A 22,579-nucleotide genomic window follows, 5' to 3' on the forward strand; every position below is an offset into this window, starting at 1 on the left:
TGATTTTGTCCTGTTTGTGGATCACTGTTCTGAGTCTGTTCAGGAAGAGTTGATGGCAAAAGTATTGCAAACAGCACTGTAATCTTTTTATTGATAGGACCACACCTTGCTGGGGTGAAGGGGATGTTAATCTTCCCTGGAGCCATTCTATCTAGGGCATAAAAATGGGCCTGGGATTATGTAAACTATTGTGGCATGAAACAAGGAGGTTTGCTTGAAGAAAGTCTAGAGCTTTCTAGACTTTTGCTGCCTCTGGACATCCCCCTTTTGCAGTTTAAGCACTAGAAGATGTTTGTTCAAACACTAGTGTTATCTTTTCTTTAAAAATACAATATTTCTGTTTAACAAATCTGGATTACCTCACTCTTTAATGAACACCTGTGCTAAGGATTGTCTGATCATAGTTCAGAAAATGCTGCTATATTTATTGGGCTAAATCTAAACATAGTCCTACCTAAAATAAACCAACCAAAACGAATGGGTTTTATTAATCACAACTCATTCTGCTACCACACTGTAGAATTAATGCTGTTTGACACTGCCATGGCTCCATCCTGTGGAATCATGGGATTTTGGTGTTATGCACCAGAGCTTTCGGACAGAGAAGGCTAAATATCTGACAAAACTATAAATCTCAGAATTCTATTGCATTGAGCCATGGAAGTTAAATCAGTGTCAGACTTCATTAATTCTGCAGTGTAAATGCAGGCTTCAATTGATTTTGATGAGTCTATGTTAGGCTACTTATCAGCTAATCTGTATCTGTCTGAAGATCCCTTTTATCACCTTCTGTTCACTTGGACATCCAACTTGTGAACTATAGTAAAATCCAAACAGGCAGAGTTAGAATCAGCACTCTAAGCACTCAAATCTTGGAATCTCAAGTTATTTATATGGGGAAATGAACAAACATTATGTTACATTGTCTTTTAGGTTATACATTAAATACATTTGTGGATAAGCAAATATAGTTGGCCCTTTGTATCCATGGATTCCACTATCCATGGCTTGAAAATATCACACACATCCCAAAATATCCAAAAAGCAAACCTTGATTTTGCCATTTTATATAAGGGACATCATTTTCCTAACCATTGTATATACTTTGTATACTCGACTGTAAGTCAACCTCATGTATAAGTCAAAGGCAGGTTTGGGGGCCAAAATTATGGATTTTGATATAGTCCATTGATAGGTTGAGGGTAAAACTTAGGGGCACTTAACAAAGGATCTAAAGGATGAAGCAAGGGAAAACAGTGCCCAAGAACTTATAAAATTCCAGCAAGTATAACTGTACTCACACTAAAGGCTGGATAGATGAAAGAGTAGAGGGTAGTCAGTGCTTCCAGGACAGATGACACCCTTGCCTTTAATCGGGATGGTTCCTTTTTTTACATAAGAATTAAAGTGCAGTACTTACATTGACCTGTGGCTAAGTCAACTTAGGGCTTTTTTAGTCAATTTTTGACTAAAATTTCTAGACTTATACATGAGTATATACAGTAACGAGTCTGGAGCATCCATGGATTTTTGTATCTACAGGGGTCCTGGAATCAAACCAGACCAAACCAAAAGTCAACTGTGTACACACACACACACACACACACACACACACACACACACACCTGAAGACAGATTTTTCACTGCTGTATACATTACATTATGTATAAGGTATCATACCTTCATGGGGATTTAAACTTTTATATCCTCTGCTTTTCCCTAGCAGACATATTTGTACACAACACGTAGAAAAAATTAAACTTAACCTCTATGGAAGACACAAATTCCACAATATTACCTTAATACTTTGCAAACACACTTTATTATCCAGGCTTAAATTTTGCATGGCGTGGTACAGAGCACCAAAAAGAGGCGCCGGGGAGGCACCTCTCCTTGCTCCGCAGCAGTGTTGCAGCAACTAAATTGCACGCCACTGCTGCACCGCACCAAAGCACCAGCGACGGCGCAATGACGTGCCAGTGGTGCAGCCCTGTTTGGACACTGCACTGCTGGCACATCATTGCTCCGTGCATCATCTGGATGGTGCCGCGCAGCTGCGGCGCGCCCATGACATGCTAGGGTTGCGGGGCATATGCACGCCCTGCCCCCGAGCAACCCTAGCACATTATGGGCGCAGCGCAAAGGGCCCGTCTGTACCAGGCCATAAACACCAAATGAATGCTCAGCCTGTAACACCAAGCCCCCTAGTCAGCACAGCTGGTGGTGCAGGATGCTGGCAGAAAGCATGAGGTGAAGATGTTGCATCTCCTTGCTCTTTTCCATACTTCCTCTAGCAAACAAGACTGCACTTAAATCCCACAGGAAGTATTGAAGGAGGATGGATGTATAAAGCGCACACAAGACTGTAGATGAATATTTTCCCACTTTTTAGACACTGTTCAAAGTCAGATATCCAGGTTTTATCTCGCATCCTTAAGGCCTGACAGAAAATACCACCTGGGTGGAAGAATGTCATGCAGCATCTGATGCCTTTGACATGAGGACCCAAAAAATAATTTAAATTTCACAAGCAGAATCCAATCACAGCTTTCCAGATATTGCCAGAGGATAGTGATGGATCCTTCAATCTCTTTTGGCAAAGGATTATTCACATTATGTGACATGCCAGGCTAAATGTAGCCTCTCAGCTGTGTATGATGAGTCATTGGGTCTTAGTTTTTACACTCTGCTGAAAACACCAAGAACAAGATTATCAAACAATAAACAGACCATGCTATATATGACATGATATATGGATAAGGTAAATTCCCTGCATTGAGATCATTCAAGGATCTCATTCATTCTGAGGGATCCTGACCAGTATATGAAACTTTCAGAAACAAATTGTCTTGTCCTATCCTTGCTAGGCTTTTCCTATGAACATTGCCATCTGTGGAATGTGTCTGAGTGGTTTGATGCTTACTGTGATTTGATGTGTAGCAGTTTCTGGGACTTCAGCAAAGTAAAAACCATGCACATTTTATGTATGGAAAAAGCCATGTAAAGAAACATTTTGTGATATGATTTATTTAGTTTTGGGGCTACAGTAGTTATTTATATGTACTGTATATTTCTTGCTTTATTAATGTTCTTTTCTCATTGACATGTTTTGTTCCTTTATGACTTGACATGTCATACATGTCATAAATAATACATGTCATGCATTCAATCTCAAGGATCTGACCACACAGCAGTACAAGCAGGGACAAGCCTCTAACTGGCTTATTATCTTTATACAATACTCAGTTAACAGATGCAAAATGTCAGTGCCAACTTTATCCCATATGATTTTTGCTCACCATAGCATGTGCTGTCATTAATTTTAATTGGCAATATACTCAGGTATGTATCATTAAAATACATCTTGAATGCTAAATTGATCAAGAAGATTAAGGTTAATTTTAATATTAGCTGATGTCGCAGCTTTGTTTGCAAGGGTTGGGAATGTCAAAAAAGAACATGATGTGTATGTCATTGATTTTGTTATTAGCAGGCTGTTTGTACAATCTCATCTGTATTGAAGTGGTACAAATTGTGTAGCTAATGCCTCTATCACTTATGGTATCCAAAGCCATAACCCACTTTTCTTAACCAAACTTTATGACTCACAGAATCAGCCTTGGACAGATTCACTTAGGAATAAGCAGGGCTTGGAAAAGTTGCTTTCTTAGATTATAATGGCCATGCTAGAAGACTCAGGGAGTGATCATTCAAAAGAGTTAACTTCAGAATAAATTCAGGGTCTACAGTCAGAACGGTGGCAAATTGAAAATCAGTAGGAGCAGGGCAATGTTGTTGTGATGGGGAGATAATTATACAAAAATTTGCCCTGAGCAAAGTAATATTGGCCCATTTTCTTATCATGAAAGTAAGCCTGGGTCACTCCAGGTCTCAATTTTGTGACACTATGCAATCAGAGTTAATGAGTCCTATGTCCAGTTCAACTGGTGATGCAGAGGAGAGGATCTCCCCCCTCAAAAATAGTCAGGAAAGAGATTTCAAGAAATCAGCTGATAAGTGGTGAGGAGTCTAAAAAAGTGGGAGTTGTTTGATATGACTTTCAGTTGGAACAGTCTTTGTGTTTTCCTTGATTTCCCAGCCTTTTGCATTCACAGGGCAACCCTCTTCTTTCTTTAACATAACTGGTTAAGCCAAAAGAAACAGACCAGAGTGTGTAGCACCGAGACAGGAAAGATCAGGAACTGCTTTGGAAAAAGCCAAGCAGGAAGTCCTTTATTTATATCTCCCATACGCTTTCATAGCACCTGTGAGAATGAACTGGAACCTAACCAGTGTTCTTCCCTTAGTGGGAATGAAGTTGTGCCCATAGATGGAAATGTTTAGTTCTAGCCAGTTAGGAGGAGGAGGAAGTGGCATTTGGAAATTCTAAGGAACACGAGGGCCTTTTTAGTGGCAGTAGGATGCTGATTCTCTGATGACCTCAGTTCCCGTTTTGGGTTTCATACCTTGTTGAAATTTATGTCACTGCCTTGCTTTTCTATAGTGTTGTACTTATTCATTAATTTCTACTTTAGGAAATTGATGGAAAATCTTTACTGTTGATGACAAGGAACGATGTGCTGACTGGACTTTCATTAAAACTTGGGCCTGCCCTGAAGATCTATGAATATCACGTCAAGCCTCTACAGACACAACATCTCAAGAGCAGTTCTCTATAATGGACTATCCTACTGGGACCATGTTGTGTCTCTGCTGTTCAAAATAAATAAGCTGCATTCGTTTCATATTGACAGACCTTTATAAAAAGACAGTATGTGCACATAGAGAATTTAAACCAAATAGCACTGATGTAGTTAATATATGTATATCCTATTGGATAGCTTTAGCAATATGCTATATGGTGATAATTGAACTGATGGGGGAATAGAATTTCTCATTGTTCAGGTATGTGACCAGCTAAATATTCTTTTCTAGAAGAGGCTATATTTAAAGGAAAGGCAAGTAAAAAAGAAGAGTAGTACTTAATATGAAAGCTAGGCAAAAGCACTGATTTTTTTAGAAATACTGTTTAAACCTCAATATGCTATCCGCCATACAAATTATTTTGCCCAAAATTCATTGGAATACAATATGCCCTTTCACAATTCTTCATTATTTTAGTGGTGTTTGAGACCTATTTCACAATGGATTTTACTGCAATTTGAAAAGAGCTTTTATGTTTGGATCAGCAAAAGATCCCAGTTTTCAAGCTACTAAAGTGATTCCTCTGGTAATATGAGTAAGAGATTTTGAATTGCCCTCCCCCATCTCTTTTTTGTAGAGGGATCCTAGTTTTGATTAAGGTTTGTTCACAGCATATTGAAATGTTTTAACATGGTGCATGCCGAGTAGGCTAGCATCTTTTGATGGCAGCACTTAAAGGTTATGGCATTCCCGCTGTTGTTTCTAGGTTGTGCTAATGTTTGTTGAATTTTAAAGGGCCTTTTGTGAGAGGTACATATTTAACTGTTTGCATTGCTTTGTGAGAGAAAGTTTGTTTTGTTCTTGTTCTAATTTATAACTTATTGACTAATAGTTTTGCTGAAGAAGTGTAAAAATTGTAAATCTCTGCATATTTTTAAAATACAGTGTTATGTGGTGCTGTAACAAATTATTTTGCTATGTGACTTGGCTCATGAGCCAAACACCAGTTTCTGAAAAACTAAAGAATGCTGGGTTATGACTGTGAATTTCTGTTAAAGGAAGACTCTAGTTCAATCTGTTTTGATCAATTCCCCTTCTTTTAACTGAAGACTTGTTCTGTCAACAACAATGTTGATATATTTCAATTAAATTTGGTTTTGAACCTTTTGTCATTGGGAAAGTTTTGTCAGTCATTGTATACTTTTTACACCAATACTGGAGACAGCAAGAAGCACCTTAATACAGTGGGCAGACCATCTCTTCCTTTCAAGAACCATTTCACATGCAGAAATTAAGCAGGTAAGAAATTTGTCCACTTTCTGTGAGTCCATGTTGGGAGGAACTTCCATTTTGAAGAAATTTACTTTGGGATTCGTACTACTCAGCTTGCTGTTAAGGGTACAGGAGCCCTGTCTCAAAAAGGTGACAGCCCTGCATCTTGATCCAAACCACAGTTTTCTCAAAAGGGAATCACCAGAATCTCCTTTTTGAGTGTTTGCCAACATCAGTTTTCACTTTATTGGAATAATGATTGAAAGGACAGTCTTATTACTATGCGTGAGGGGGGTGGAGGCATGTGTTTGAGCTTTGAAATATGTCTCAGTCTGGAGATCAGGGTTCGATTCCTTGCTTGGCCATGGAAACCCACTACATTGGGTGAGTCACCCATCTCAGCCCCAGAAAACCCCATGATAAGGTCCCCTTAAGGTGTCCTAAGTCAGAACTGACTTGAAGGTGCACACAACAAGCAAACACCAAATATATAACTAGTGAGGGTGAATTGCTTGCATGTTAATATTCAGTGTGTGTGACATTTTTGTATTTCACTTAATTACAGAAACACCTAGACTAAGATGCAATTAGTTTGTTGCCATTCTTCCCCCACCCCAAAAGCTAGGGAAACATATCATGTTATATAATTGCTAGGTGAATTTGCTCTTGGTCCATGCTAAATAATATTTGGTGAAATTGCCATAATTTTAAGTTTCCCCTTCAAAATGGAAACAAGAATAATACCTAGTTCTCCAAAATGTATATTTAACAATTTTAATATACTTAAGGTGATTAAATGGGCAGTTATCCTCTTATTATCAAAATAGTTACTTCAAATCAGACATTTGGGGTGTAAGGTGTAAGAAGTCTGCCCTGCTTGCCTCCACCTTTTGTTTCTGTTTGCCACTTTTGACATTTTATGTCAAGTGTGACAAAATTTTGGTAGCAAATGTATCCCAAAAAATCAGCAGGGTTTACTCATGTCAAGTTCATAGTAGTTTTCCCTCTTGATTTGGTGGCATGCCTTAAATTCTGGGCTACACAGATAACTGACCAAAAAATGGCTCCTGTACCTCAGCAACTATAAGAAGCAGATTTACCATACTTTCTTCATGAAACCCTATGGATGTACAGTATTACTGATTTATTTGCAATGAGAGATTTACCAATCTAGGATTGTCCTCAAAAAGAAATGTCACAGAAGACTGCTGCAGGCCTATCATTTTCCAAAGATGAGTGGTGGGTAGCAAAAGGATTGGCGTCTTAGTGGTTAAGGAAATCTGCTATCTGGAGAAGCTTAAATTTCCTTGAGTCCAATCAGATTTGTATCTTTGTAATAGTTGTGAAAAGGAAAGTGGAAGCAAAAGCACAACTCAGGCTGCTCCCTAGTTAGCTGTAAAGAAAAAGTTTTATGTATTCAAGACCAGTTTTCCATTCCATAGGCAGTAACATGGCCACATATAAAGTGGTTAGGGTTAGAATACACAAGTGGTACCTTTAGCAACTATAACCAGAGTGGGAGGCTTCTGTTCAGGGTTCCAGGCATACCCTCTTTCTGGGTACTCCATTCCACTGTCATCACCACTTTGGTTTTCTATTGTGTTTTTCCTTTTGGCACGCAAGGTAGCCTTCTTTCCTTGCCCAGCATGTTCAGTCTTCATCTGATTCATTGCAGCGGTGGAACATGTTTATTTTATCTATTACAATAGTTATGTTCTTGTATACATCTGGAGATCTTGGGGGGGGGGGAGGGGGCGGTGGGCTAGGCTTTACCTTCTACCAAAGTTTTTGGAGGGGATTGCACTTCTGCAAACCCGCTCTCAGTTTTGCCTACACCTTTTTGGGAAGGATAAAATAAATGGGAAGTAAATTCCTCTCTGAACTCCTGAAGGAAGGCTGGGATAAAATGCAAGAAAACTTGGAGTGCAAATCCATGGCCAATGTCAGAAAAGTTCAAACAGGAGCATCCACCTAGTGAAGTATACTCATGTTTTCCCTGCCTATGGCACACCAGCAAAAAGAGCAAATCTCTTATGGTGCATCAGCTTTTCAAAAAGCGTTCTATAATGTGAAGACATCCTCTTCTGTCTGTGGCAGATGACTTGAAGGAGGGCATAGGACGTGTTTTCACCATATGTGCCAACATTTTGCAGATGAAAACTAGAAAACATATGGGCAAGCAACATCAAAGTGTTGTCAATATGGCAAAAGTTATTAGTGGAGAACAAACAAGCTAAGACAGGCAGCAGCAGTGTGCTTTTGCCTGAGTCTACTGGAAAGGGCAGTAGACTGCTCCCTTCTTGCATCTCCCACCCACACTAAGTGAATTGTGTGCAAACTACTTTTGCACTTTGAACTCATTTTGCAGCAATTGAAATAAGCTGTGGACAAAGGAGGAAAGTGTATGGAGAAGAAAGAAAGGGGCATTTCGAACATAGCTGAAAATGTGGGATGGCAGAAGATCAATTGGGACTGTCCCTGCCAAATAATTAAATTAATTAATTAATTTGTTTTATTTATATACCGCTATTCCAAAGATCATAGCGGTGAACAGCAAGTAAGCTAATTAGCAAGTAAGCTAATTTGCCCCCAACAGGTACTCATTTTAGCGACCTCAGAAGGATGCAAGCCTGAGTCGAGCTTGGGCCCTTTTGCTGGTCTTGAACTCGCAACCTTGTGGTTTCGAGTGAATGGCTGCAGTATAGGCATTTAACCACTGCGCCACCAGTGGAAAGTATGTTGCTATGTCCCTGGCTCCTGTAAAGGTTTTGGCAAAGTAATAGGAAAATCAACAGTGTTTCTGACCTTTCCAGAGACTACACAAAGATTTTCAGTGTGAGACTGAAGAGGAAGGGTAAAGGGGTAAAAATCTATGTGATGGGTTAGTGAAAGGCAGGGAAAGATACCTTAAAGTGGCATGCAAAAAGACTTCTGTTCCTGTAGTCAGTTCCCCCTTTCTCTCACTATTTAAGAGGGTTTGTTGAAGGCTTTTGGCTGAAGCCTAGCCCAAAACCTGCCCTAGCAAGGTCAGTGCTCCTGGCAGAAAAGGACTGTCTGCATGTCTATTGCCAGATCAGCATATAACTTTAACCCCGTCTATTGTTTTTATCTCTACAAGATGAGTAATTAAATATACTGACCCATAATTGTGTATAATACAGTATGTTTATATTTTGACACCAACAGAGTTTCATATTTAATTCAATAAAATGATTCAAACTGTTTTGTCTTTGCTCTTTATTCACCCCAAAAGATACAGAGAAACCTCACCACACATCAAGTCATACTAAAGAAACAGGAAATCTACAATCCTAGTGTAACAAGCAGCTTTCTGGTTGGATCACGGGATGTAATAAAGAATTGAACAGGTCAGATTATTTGGGGTCCTTTCATGCCACACAATGATGGTGCTGAGTTCACCGTAACTGCCATGGTTGTAAAACTGTAGTATCCTGGAATTTGCAGTTTGGTGAGGCACTAGAGCTTCCTGGCTGAGAATTCTAAACACCCATCCTAAAACTGCAAATCTCATGGCCATCGCAGTTAAAATGCAGTCATGGTGCTATAACTATTTAATGTGAAAGGTCAACTTCTGATACCACCACCAAAATCAACGACACCACGTACTGTCAAAAAGGCACCTTTCGGTGTAGCTTTTGAAGGACAGGGAAAACTTCCGTCTCACTGAAAGGTCAAGATTTTTATATCAATACCACCTCTCTCAATATGGTGCCCTCCAGATGTCTTGAGCTAGAATTCTTGTCAAGCCCCAGCTAGCATGTCCAAGTCTGAAACATCTGGAAGATACCGCATTGAGGAAGGATATATTCAGATTGTATGTGTTTGTTTTGCACAAAGGAAACGTTTCTCAATTGCAAAGCAACCTAGGTTTTAATATAGAAAAATGAGGAATCTCAGTGCAAATGTAAGAAGTATTCAGAAGGAACAAATCAGAAGAACTTAGGCCTTTTACAGACTGCCAAAATAAAGCTGCTTCGAGTCTCTTTGGAGGTATGCTATTTAAATGATGCATGGGTCCTAAGAGTCCGGAGGTTGCGCCAAAGCTAGGGTTGCCATAATTGTCCACTTTTACCAGGGACAAAATGTGGAACAAATTCAAGACCAAACTGTAGGACAACTGCAGGACAAAACTCAGCCCAAAATGTAGGACATTGAAGAAAAATGGCCCAAAGCCATACTCCATTCCTAAGCACTGGAGTGCAGCTTTGGTAAAGCTTCCGGATTCTTAGGATGCATGCATCATTTAAACAGCATACCTCCAAAGAGACTTGAAGCAGATTTATCTTGGCAGTCTGTAACAGGCCTAAGTGTTCCTTGCTAGAGAGAGTGGTTTTAGTGTGTGTGTTTGTGTGTTTGTTTGTTTGTGTGTGTGTGTGGTTCAATGAACTGGACCCCAAACAGTAGTTTATTAGAAGTAATTTGGAGGCTTAAATGGAATTATGCCTTGTTGCATTGGAAAATCCCCCTTTCCCCCATTCCATATCTGATAACAAAAGGTATTGTTGTTTGGAGGGAACATTTTCCAACCAGTCCTGTTACAGAGAGTTGAATTTATATTGGAAAAAAAAGTACTAGAAATTTTTTAGCAAGCAGACTGAAAGAACATGGGTTATTTATATAAACTATTCTTGGAGAAAAACAAGTGACAAGACGAGGATACTGCAAAGATGCAAAAAAAAAAAAATAGTACACTATCTAGGAGTCACATAGGAAATCTCCCTTAGTATCCCTTAGAGTAGAGAATAGTTCCGAAGTGTGCATTCATATTCATTCACACACATCTAGCCAAAGTGCTCTGGATAGATTATCAGTTTGGGGATAAGATACTGAAATTTGATAAGGAAGTGGGATTGAAATTCAGGATATAACCAAATCCTATAATTGCATTCCTTTGGCAAACTGTTTAAGGTCCCACAACAGAGAGATGCCATGTCTTGTAGGTTACTCTTTGAAATTTATATAAATAAATGATGAGAACAAAAGGAAAGGTTTGTTTGTTTTTTGCTGTCTTGGACCATGCTTTTCCAGACTAAAACCAGAGCTTGAAAAATGTACTTCATGGACTGCAAGACTCAGCTGGAGATTCTGGCAGTTGTAATCCAAAAAAGTAACTTTTGTGCTTATAGTACATGGCTGGCTTTGGAAACAGAAAAAAGCCTCGATTGATTTTTACTCTGCACCATAAAGGCAATTCTCTATTATTGTCTGTTTTAGATTTTTTTAAATTGGCCATGCTGAAACTTTTTTGTCGAGTCTGCTTGCTTACCATCAGACACTTTTAAATGAAGAAACACCTTTAAATGTTTGAGGATTATTAAAGAAAATCTACTTAAATCTATGAAGGTAGCTACGGCATGACTGATTACATAAGCAGATACAGTTATTGGCCTACCCACACATGCCCTAGGGGTCTATATATCAGAGGAGCAAAATTCAGGAGTAGTGTAGTCATCACATTATGTAATTATCAAATTAGTCAACACAAACATGGATGTTGTTGTTACAACAAAGTTACACCATATATGCAAAATGCAATACTACTGCTCCCTTTGCCTCACTTAGCAGCTGTAGACTGAACTTAAATAGGCAGGATAGAATTTTATTTTTATTATTTATTTATTTATTTATTTAGAAGAATGTGCAGTTCCTCAGCTAGCAGAGTTCATTGTAATGTGCTTTTTTTGGGGGGGGCGGTGTTAACACTGATTAAAAAGACGAGATTTTGTTCCTGTTCTTTTTTGGAGATCCATGCAAAATTTGTTTGTCCCAGAATATTTTCTGTCAGTTCCTAGTATAATCAGAGACTTTTTATACCAGCACCCCATGTCACTTTTATTTTAACCCACAGTCGGCCCTTCTTATACACGGATTTTTTATACACGGATTCAAGCATACACGGTTTGAAAATGTTCCCAAAAAGTATAAATTTACCTTGATTTTCCATTTTTTATAAGGGACACCATTTTGCTATGTCATTATATTTAATGGGACTTGAGCATACACGGATTTTGTTATACACGGGGGATCTTGGAACCAAACCCCAGTGTATAACAAGGGTCCACTGCATTTTAAATTGGAAAGAACAGCAACAAAATCTGAAACTTTTCAATCGGTGTGAACATACCCCTTACCGGAAGTCAAGGAATCACGCTTGTAAGTTTTCATAAACTTTCTCAATATAAATAAGAATATCTTAAGAGTAATTGCTTCCAAGAAGAACTAAAAATCAGGAGGCTTCACATGTAAAAAAAACCCAAAAAACCCTGAAAGTTTAGAGCAACTAATTCACATAGGAAGCCTGCTAAACTATTGGAGCTGGATTCAAACACAACCCTGGTTAGAGAAGGCTCTTTGCAATCAATGGAATTTAAATGAATTACAATTGACTTCAGTCCCACTGGTTCCAATGATTCAATTTTAAGTACACCCAAATCCAACTCATTGTGTACCAGGGAGCTGTTCTGAACATTTCTAATTTGGATTTTCAAAAGAAGCAAAAGGAAATGCACTGTGATGTTAGCATATGGTTTCTTGTAGGCTACCTTTGAAAACGCCACTCGTATCTACATGTTGAGCTAGGGCATTATGGAAGGAAAAGTAAATCATGCATGCTGATATGAGATCATTTTTTGCTGAATATGATGATGTATAGAGGCAGTTGGCTGCTTAGTTTTTCTGGGCTGACTTCCATCCAGCGGAGCAGCGGGATTTGCTGTCTAAGGGATCTTTGCACTCTTTTCCTGGGACTTTCTTCCTACACATTGTTGATGCACAAGCCCCAAAGGGTGTATCCTGAGGTGTATAAATCTGTACAAGAATAACACACAGGTAAGCAGTTGATCTCCTATCACTATATTAAGAGAAAACCTACGCAGGCTTCTTGGTATATAGCTCCACTACAGATTTAAACCAATTTCACAGGTTATGGCTGAGGTCATGGATTGTCAGGCATAACTGCGATGACAGAGTTTCGTCATGGTGGTTATGTCTGACAATGCCACCTGCACTCCCATAAAAAACAACAACAATTGATGGAATCTTATATGAAAGCTAAACATCCTCAGCTCCCTAAGTTGTTTCTCTTTTTTTAAATTATTTATTTATTTTTATTCTTAAACTACATCATTTGTACAGTTTCCAAGGCTTCTATCTTCTTTTTCTTGTCTCTAATTACTTAAATCTCATCCATCAGCTTTGGGAACAGGGGTGTGGGAAAGATAAAGTAAACCAATATTATATTTGGCAAAAAGAAAGTATAAATTAATTGCATCTTTCCCCACCCTAAGTCGTTTCTCATAGGGCATTGTTTCCAGACCCTTCACCATTTTAGTTGCCTTCCGTTGGACACGCTCCAGTTTCTCAACAGCCTTTTTGAACTGTGGTGCCCAGAAACGGGGGTCAAACTGGATTATTTCTGTAGTGAAAATGCAGCCTTAGTCTAAATCACAATTCTAATTATCCTAAAGTTTAGCATTATCACAAAATACTCTGAAATGTCTTCCTACTGGGTAAAGAGAGCTGGATTTCCTCACCTCCTTGTCATTACACAATCCCAATTTTTCTAGAGGTGTCACTGAATAGTGGATGTTGGAACAGATCACTTCCACTTCAGCCACCTGAAAGGACAAAAAACATGGACCATTATGAATTCTTCAGCATCACTATAACCTTGCAGAGTAGGAGAATATTTATTCTTCTTTCCTGGTTTACGTATGCATGTGAGGACTTAACTAGGCATTGCAAGAGAGAGATGGGGTTCCTGTTTCCTCCTTGCCTTCTTTATAAGACCTATGTAAACAATGAGTGAAAATGTGGTGCCCTTTCCCTATCCCACACATCAATGAGTGTCACATTTCAGATTTGTCTCACTGTTACGAAGAAGTGACACAGTGAAGGCAAAGAGACAGAGTGATGGCAGCTCATGATGCTTGAAATTCAATAAACTTATAACTGTATTCACATTTGGTTCTTACGTTTTTCCCTGGTTTTCAAATGGAAAGGTTCCTCTCATTCCCACAAGGGGCCAAGAAATTAGAGGAAGGAGAGCCAACATTTTTGCTAGTTGTCCCTTTCCTTTGTGGGATCTGGAACAACATGTGGATTGCATAGTGGGCCTGAAAGAAGTAAAACATCAGAATTCTGCTTTCCTCAGAATTTTTACTGCACTGTTCCAAGAGCAGAATTTTTCTCAGAGTTAGATCTGAACTCAAAACCATTTTTAGCTGTTTAATTTTTTTAATATTGTATGGTCATGTTCAATATGTATGTCTCCTTGAGAGAAGGCAAATAAGAAAGAAAGAAGGTAGGCAAGAAATCAGGGAAGGAAGGAAGGAAGGGTTTGGTGAAACCCTCATGAAGTAATAATAAAAAAATGGTTAAGGATCACCTATAGAACAGAATTTAGCATAAATCTAATTGCAAAACCCACTGAATCCCTGGGAATATGGCAACTAAACACTAACTAAATTCCATTGGCTCAGTGGATTTACTCTAGTTGGGATTAGCTGTTTCCACACGAAGATTTCACATTTTGAGATATATTCTGTAAAAAGTATTGGCTGAAATGATGTATGATCTTTGACTCCATGTAAATTTGCATGTACTTAATTAACTAAGCAGCAGAGGTGCTAAGAAACTCAGTTACTGAATTGTGAAGATGCACAATGGGACACCAGCAAGAGTGCCCAATGTGCACTGGGGACGATAGCACATTGGTCCCTTTGCCAGCTCTGCTGTGTAGTTACACATACATAACAGCAGCCCACTACTGGATTTGGATGTTTTGCATCTTCTCAATTCTTTTTTCTCTAGATGCAAGTCCACTTACAAGCACACAATGGAGGATATCACATGACTGAAATTGGAAGTATAATCCAGTGCCATCCTGAGCGGAATCGTGCGTATTCATGTTATTGCACAAAAGGTTACCACACGCGACCGCTGGCAGTCCGAACGCACTCTGAACACAATCACACATCAATCCACAGTTAAGTAAATTAGGTGAACTAGTGAAGTCACAAACTCTATTCCTAGGCAACTTCACACTCAGTGCGCTGTTGTTTGGTGTAATGTGCATGTCTCTTTTGTTCCTGGTTCCCCCCACACACAATCTGGAAGGGGAGAGGGTTCCTATGAAGCCATGCTGCAATTCTGCTTCAATTTTGCTTCCACTTGTCCTTCGGCATTGCTGGGGGGGGGGGGGGGCTGCTGCCTGCTAATTAAGAGGCATGGACCGGGATCTATTGGATAACCATTATATTCATGTTTTTACATGACAAGAGTGAATATATCCTTGTTTTAACGTGAATAGAGCATGTTTTTTCAACCATTCTTCTTGCCCCTTCCCCTCCAACCTCTTTTGTAAATTGTGGGGTTCCTCTCTCTCTCACTTGCCTAAATATGCTATGCTCCAGTCATCTGGAGTCTCACTGAGCATGCACAAGGGTGCCAATTTGCAATTAAGAACCCACCAATGTGATGGCTTACTTCGCACAGAATCTGGGTCGCATTCAGGGAGGCCATTACAGCAAATTTAAGGTGTGATAAGTAATCACGTAACTGCGTGAATTTTCAAATTGACCTCGCTATCTTCTCTTTTGAAATTGAAAGCCTCCAGTCCCATTTAATAAACTCCAATGTCTCAACAGGATTCTAGCCATTAGTTTTACGTTATGGTATCGTAACCCCCTCACTTTATTCCCTATCAGTTAAGAAGTGGGATTATATCTGAGTAGTAGAAGAATGAGAATCAGTATAGTGGTTTGAGTGTTGGATTAGAACTCTGGGAAACTAGGATTCAAATCTTCACTTGGCCATAGAAATCTACTGGGTGTTCTTGGGGAAGTCACACTCTCTCAGCCTCTGAGGAAGGCAGTGACAAACTCCTTCTGAACCAATCTTGCCAAGAAGACCCCATGGTAGGTTTGACATATGTTGGAATGAATATGAAGGCACCCAACACATACAGTAGAAGACCATGGGGCTTCCATACCACAATACCTACTTTGACTCCCTGCCATTTTCAGTTCTTCTAGATTTGAACTTGCAGGGCCAGAAAAGGTTCCATCTAAGTACATAGGGAGCAAATGCCAGTCAAGTTAAATAGCACTGAGCTAGTGGTTTGACATGACGTAATGTCATCTCCTTGTACATTGTAATTTGCCAAAGATATAAAGACACTGACCTCTGGAATTTTTTCTAGAATGTATTCCTGAACACAGTTGACTGTCTTCTGATAAGAAGGTGAGTAATGACCTGTTTCAGGTGGTCCAGCAAAAGCATCAAGGGCACATTCATGCGCAGTTCTCCTTCAAAAGTAACATGTAATAATTAGATTTAATCAGTGCAACAGATGTCGTTTTTCCATGAGATGGCCCGAGTATAAACTTGGCAAGACAACAGTCATGGGTCCTGCTTGTTTCACTCCATCTTTGAGTACCTCTTCTCAATTTTGTATAAAAGAGAGCATAAGGGAAATACTGTATGAATTTGCAGTGGCATCAGGCAAGTGAGCAATTGTACAAGTACAGTGTGCATATGATGGGAAGGCTTTCCATGGGTCACATTAAGCATGCTAAAGAAGTGGGAATCAATAATGTGTGATGAGGAAGTATTGTTGCAGCTAAGCGTGTGTGGATCTAGTCAAACCCTTGGAAATGGTCAGTGGTATCTCCAAGTAAGAGTAGGGTGTAAGCACAGGCTGACATAGGAGAGGATAGAAGCATAGTTGTTAGTTCCAAGTAGAGACTACCCATTTAAACAATTACTGAATGGTAAACCAACATGGAAACAATTGGTGATGCGAAGGGTCTATTCTAGATGGGATTAGGTATTGGATTGGTTAGTTGTCCCGATGGTTTGGACTTCAATTCCCAGAAGGCCCAACCAACATGGCCAGTCTGAGAGATTATGGGAGTTATGGTCCAAAACAATTGAGAAACAAAGTGAATCGGGCAGGGAGATATTGTGATTTCCAAACAGGCTTTCCATTAAAGTCTCCCTTAAAAAAAGACCTTAGATAAATATTTTCTTATTCTCTCCACTGTGTTTTCATTTTTTTCTGGTTACTTGACTTCTCCTTCATTTTGGATACATTTCACATGCCATTAAATAGAAAAGGTTCCATGCAGAAGGTTTTTACTGTACCATATGCAATCAAAGTCAAGGGTTTCAGGGCATGCACCATAACACCACTTTATCAACATTTCTACAGACAGCACTCTATCTGCCCTTTCTGGGAGAGTAGTGTATTTATCCTTGAAGAAATTTTGAAAACCAGATTGAGTTGTTTTCATAATTTTCAGATCCTTGATGCCAGAAGAAACAATTGGAGGACCTGCAATTTGAGAGAGAGAGAGAGAGAGAGAGTAATTTACAAGAGGAAGTGGTCAGTTCTCCCCACAATAAATAATTTAAAATAATTTGGGTTGTGATATGGTCCAATAGCCATAAAAATTCCTCTTCAAGATCCAATGACATTTGCAGATTAATTCAAATTACGTTCAACAAGACTTGTTCCTGAAGTCTAGAATTTCAGCCTAAAACTACTTTTCCTATAGAGATTCACTGACATCACAGTATGAATACATTTTAATAGTATATTTTATATCCTAATTTAATACATACTGTATTTAATTTATTAAACCAATAGGCAAAGTAAGTTGGTAAAGAAATGCTTGTCAGATTCACTAAGATTCATTTTAAACCATTTTTTGAAGTTGGAAGCTCCCCGACTTCGAAAAAGTGTTGGCTGAGCGAGGCTTCAATCCGGGATGCAGCTGGTGGCGGCATCCCAGCTAGATAGGTGGCGATTTAGGTATGATAACATTTGAGAGCCACCAGATCCTGAATTCAAGCCAGAAGAGGTAAGGTGGAGTATTTGTTAATAAGCTCCTTAGGGGCTTTTACAGCCAGATCAGGGTCGTTGCAACTGCATGCTGCAGCCCTGATCTGGCCTTTCCAACTCCTTTTTGCACCCCAGAAAGGGCATGATAGCTGCGGTGTCGCGGCTTTATGGCGCTCCTTTGGCACTGCATTGTGTGGATGCAGTGCCAGAGGAGCACTGTGATACCGTGTGCTGTGTGCATGCAGCGTCATACCACTCTGGGAGTGGAGCCAGGCCATGCATTGTGTAGAGACTATGTCCCGTCTCCACCCCAAAGCCAGCCTTTAAGGCCCGTCTGCACAAAGCCTTAGTTAATTTTATTAGGATCTTGAAATTACTTTGATCCAACAGCTCATGTTTTTCAATGTTTATTTTAAGAATATAAGAAGAGTATTGCTGGATCAGACCAAAGGAAAATTATTTCCAGACCTTGGAAAATTATTTTGGACTCTTCCAAGTCAGCATAACCAGATCTATATTTGCTGGGAGATTCTGGGGACTCTAGAAGAGAAATTTTTCCTGGCTCAGATCTAAACCACACTCCTCTGTCTAAGTCTGGCCATTCACATTACTATGGAAAGCAGGACGTTACAGTGCAAAGGTTTTCATCATGGAATGTTTTTTCCTTGATCTTGTTAACTTATGTCTGTTTCAAATAAAACAACATTGGTATAGAGTTTTTCCTTCCATTAAAAATGAATGAAAACCTTTAATGGATGAAGACCTATGCTATTTTATGGTTTGTAAATGGTCTTTTAATAAAATTTAATGGCTAGAATCTTCTATGGCATTTACAAAATGTGTAACCTGGCATTACGCACGAGGATTAGTTTAGGGGCTACATAGGGACCAGGAAAGTCCCCCAATCTACACTTACCTGGAGGCAGCTGCTGCAATTGACAGAGGTCTGTCTCCCTGTCGATCAGGAAGCAGCTGGTTGATGGCCCCACCCACCCCTTGCATAAGCAATCTTCAGCCTGAGGAGGAATTGCAATGGGGTCCTGCTTTTGCTTGTTGCAATGAATGGTGTCACTAGGGTTGCCATTACCCAGTGTGGTAACATATGATCTCACCACCATCCCTGTTGACCTGTTCCCATACCACACCATGCAGAATCCTTACTAATGTTTTTATGCTAATGTTATTCATAAATCCTAACCGAATGTAATAATAGCTGTGACATAAACAATTAGCAAAATTAAAATATGTTTAAATTACAATATAATAGGTTTGCCTTAGGGTGGCCATAAGTCAGACGGCACACAACAATAATCATACACACAGCCTAAACGTATTCATATGTACTGTATATATTCATGTATAAGTCTAGAAATTTGGATCAAAAATTGACCCAAAAAAACCTGAGTCGACTTACCCATGGGTCAATGTAAGTACTGTATCTGAACACTTATTGAAAAGAAGGAACCATCCCCTGACGAAAAGGAAGAGTATAATCTGTCCTGGAAGCACCGACACTCCCTCTACTCTCATCCTTCCAGTCTTAAGAGTGAGCACAAAGAGTTATGTCTGCTGGAATTTTGTAAGTTCTTTGACATTGTTTTGCTCTGCTTCATCCTTTACAACCTTTGCTGTATGCCTCTAAGTTTCACCCTTGGCTTAACCATGGGTCATAGCAAAATCCATAATTTGGACCCCAAAACTTGCCCTCGACTTATACACGAGGTCGACTTATAGTCGAGTATATGCAGTACATTATTTCATATGGTTAAAGTGAAAATTTGGTAAGATGTGATGTTACAACCAAATTTTACCAAATCTTACCAAATTTTCACTTTAACCATATGAAATAATGTACTGCTTATACTCGACTATAAGTCGACCTTGTGTATAAGTTGAGGGCAAGTTTTGGGGTCCAAATTATGGATTTTGCTATGACCCATGGTTAAGCCAAGGGTGAAACTTAGAGGCATACAGCAAAGGTTGTAAAGGATGAAGCAGAGCAAAACAATGTCAAAGAACTTACAAAATTCCAGCAGACATAACTCTTTGTGCTCACTCTTAGGAGGGATAAGAGTAGAGGGAGTGTTGGTGCTTCCAGGACAGATTATACTCTTGCTTTTCACCAGGGGATGGTTCCTTCTTTTCAATAAGAGTTCAGATACAGTACTTACATTGACCCATGGGTAAGTCGACTCAGGTTTTGCTAAAGAAAATTCAAAAATAATTTTTAAATATTAATTTATTTTTTTATCAAGCTGGGGCATCTCCTTTCTCTTCCTGCTGAGCCTTATCCCACTCACACAATCTCTTCAGTATTTTAAATGTATATGGCAGGTGAATGCCATAACCCATTCCTGTCAAAAGGCAGGTGTTTGAGTAACAGTGGTTTCACACACACACACACACCGCCAAGAGTGTCACCTGCTGCAGCCCACACCCCCTGCACCTCCCTAGTGATGCCCCTGGTTGAAATAGGTCAAAGAGAATGTATGTCAGGTAAGATCTGATTTTGAAAGCTGTGGTTTCTGCCTTGTAAGTCCTAAATGTGAATATAACTGACATTTCACTCTTGCTTGTGTCCACTCAAAGTAAATCCCACTGAGTTAGTAGGATTGTGGTCCATATTAAGTGCATCTTATCTCATTTCTCTTTTATCAGAGAAATAGAACATGTGCTAACAAGGAGCATGTGTGTGCGTGTGTATAATCTTAAAAAGAACTCAAGCAAAAATCTGTATGGTATTGTGTGTCTTGGGCTATTTATTTGTTTGTTTATTGAGCAAAAAATTATTTTACAATGGGAAACCTTGGGGCAGTCACTGACTCTCAGCCTATCTTATTTTGCAATGCTGTTACTCAGTTGTCCCTCCACATTTGCAGCTTTGACTTGTGGATTTGATTATTTATAGTTTTGATTAATACGTTCTCTCAAGGAATCTCTAGGTCCTCCAGCACAACTCTGCCAGTAGTTGTCCATAGAGCTGTGCTGGAGATTCCTTGAGAAAACTTATTAATCAAAACTATAAATAATCAAATTCCTAGAGAAAAAAGCTTCTCTAGGCATTTGTAGGTCCTCCAGTATGATTCTATGATCAACCTCTTGGCAGATGCTGACCATAGAGTTGCACTGAAGGACCTGGAGATTCATAGAGAGGTGTTCTTTTAAGTTAAAAAAAATTAGTATTTTTGTATTTGTGGTTTATCCACATTCATGACAGCCCTTCACTCCTAACCCCAGCAAATGTGGAAGGACCACTGTATTGATACAAAAGAGAAACTCCGGGTACACTACCAGGAGCTTCTTGGAGGAAGAGGAGAACAGTGCCTTGCTTCTCCTTTCCAGCTTCCTAGCAGCCCTTTTCTAAATATAAACTCTTGAAGCACTGAAACTGCTCATCTCTTTCTCCAAACAGAGAATAAAAAATTAAGACAGTTCTGAAATAATGGATGACAACATTTGCCTTACCTTCCTTAGTCTGTTCCACTTCACAAAATCGAACTCCTTCAGAGCTATAAAGAAAAGCATGGACATGTGGTGTACCATCCTAGAAATTAAGAATGAGATGGAACATTTGAAAGTAAAACTGTTTGGCTGCATGGTGGAAATTTTAAAACAACAGAGAAAGTAACAGTTCAATCCCACGAAATGTATTAAGTGTCTTGTGGCATCTCAAAGAGTGAAGAGTCAGATTCAACTAATGGCTGCACTCTATAAAAGCTTATGCCAAATAAAAGTAATTAGCATTTAAGGTGCTACAAGATTGTCTGTTGGTTTGGCAATAACAAGCTTACACAGTGAGTACCCTGTAAATAAATATTTAAAAGGATCCAGCACCATGCCCCCTCAGAAGTAGTGTCACCTCCAACTGATTTTCACATCCCTTGTTGGCTTACTACTTGAGTGTAGCAGCTGTAGGCAATTCAGGCAGAAACAATGTTATGACCCAAATGTCAAAATCCATTTTACCTTTTCTAGCCGGTGCCATGGCACCTGTTGGATAAAGGCATTGCAGTATATCACATGGCAGAAAGAGTTAATGAAGTGATCACAGATGTTAAGGCCCAACTCCTCTATTGTCTTGACCTAGTAAGAAAAACATTGTGTTATGCATTATCTGGTTCTTACTTGCAGAAATACTGAGAAATGGCATCCTACCTCATTTTATTTTCAGGTCTTTACAAATGTGTGGATGTAAAATTTTAAATCCACCTGATGACAAGGGTTCTGTGGGCAGGTTACAAAAAGCCAGAGGAAAACAAAAAAATCCCACACTATACATTTGTCCCTCCACATTTGTGGCTTTGACCTTTGTGGATTTGATTATTCACAGATTTTATTAATATGTTTCTTCTAGGAATAGCTAGGTCCACTAGCACAACTCTGTTGTCAACTTTAACCAAAGGTCGCACTGAAGGACATAGAGATTCCAAAAGAGAACACTCCACTGGGCATTTGTAGCTCTTCCAGAGCAATTCTACGGTCAATGTCTGGCAGATGTTGACCACAGAATTGCACTGGAGGACACAGAGATTCCTAGAGAGGTGTCCTCTCAGGTTAAAACATAAGTGTTTTTGTTATTGTTATTTGTGGCTTTTTCATATTCATGGGGGTCCTGTGCTCCTAACCCCAGAAAATGTAGAGGGATGAGTGTACAATAAAAATAGAACTGCACAGAAAAATATATGATGTGAGCTAAAAATAACCCTGAACATTGGCATTTAACATGTTTTTAGTCATTAAAAAATAATGTTCCTGCTTTTCTTTCTTTCTTTCTTTCTTTCTTTCTTTCTTTCTTTC

General features: G+C 39.3%; 2 protein-coding genes across 8 annotated transcripts in view; one reads left to right on the top strand and one right to left on the bottom strand.

Annotated features, from left to right (window-relative positions):
* The window catches only part of SAMD13 (sterile alpha motif domain containing 13), a 41,209-nt gene extending 35,450 nt beyond the window's left edge, over positions 1-5,759 (top strand). For 6 of the 7 annotated variants that reach the window (XM_089518706.1, XM_089518705.1, XM_089518709.1 and 3 more), the window contains one exon: positions 4,536-4,619. Coding sequence is in view for 1 of the 7 variants with exons in the window: in XM_089518708.1 (XP_089374834.1) it covers positions 4,536-4,679 (144 nt within the window). In the remaining 6 variants the exon portion in view is untranslated. Of the gene's footprint in view, positions 1-4,535 lie in introns of all 7 variants that reach the window. The other variant, XM_089518708.1, reaches the window with a different exon arrangement.
* A 6,248-nt stretch (positions 5,760-12,007) lies between these two features.
* LOC149316460 (uricase-like) overlaps positions 12,008-22,579 on the bottom strand; it is a 47,691-nt gene continuing 37,119 nt past the window's right edge. The window contains exons 4-9 of the mRNA XM_089518713.1: positions 21,749-21,865; positions 21,248-21,326; positions 17,083-17,272; positions 16,121-16,244; positions 13,470-13,553; positions 12,008-12,744 (exon numbers count right to left, since the gene is read on the bottom strand). Coding sequence (XP_089374839.1) covers positions 12,604-12,744; positions 13,470-13,553; positions 16,121-16,244; positions 17,083-17,272; positions 21,248-21,326; positions 21,749-21,865 — 735 coding nt within the window. The 3' untranslated portion in view covers positions 12,008-12,603. The remainder of the gene's footprint in view (positions 12,745-13,469; positions 13,554-16,120; positions 16,245-17,082; positions 17,273-21,247; positions 21,327-21,748; positions 21,866-22,579) is intronic.

Source organism: Sceloporus occidentalis, unplaced genomic scaffold, assembly GCF_023333645.1.
Source record: "Sceloporus occidentalis isolate IW3139 unplaced genomic scaffold, rSceOcc1.0.p SCAF_3, whole genome shotgun sequence".
NCBI lineage: Eukaryota > Metazoa > Chordata > Lepidosauria > Squamata > Phrynosomatidae > Sceloporus > Sceloporus occidentalis.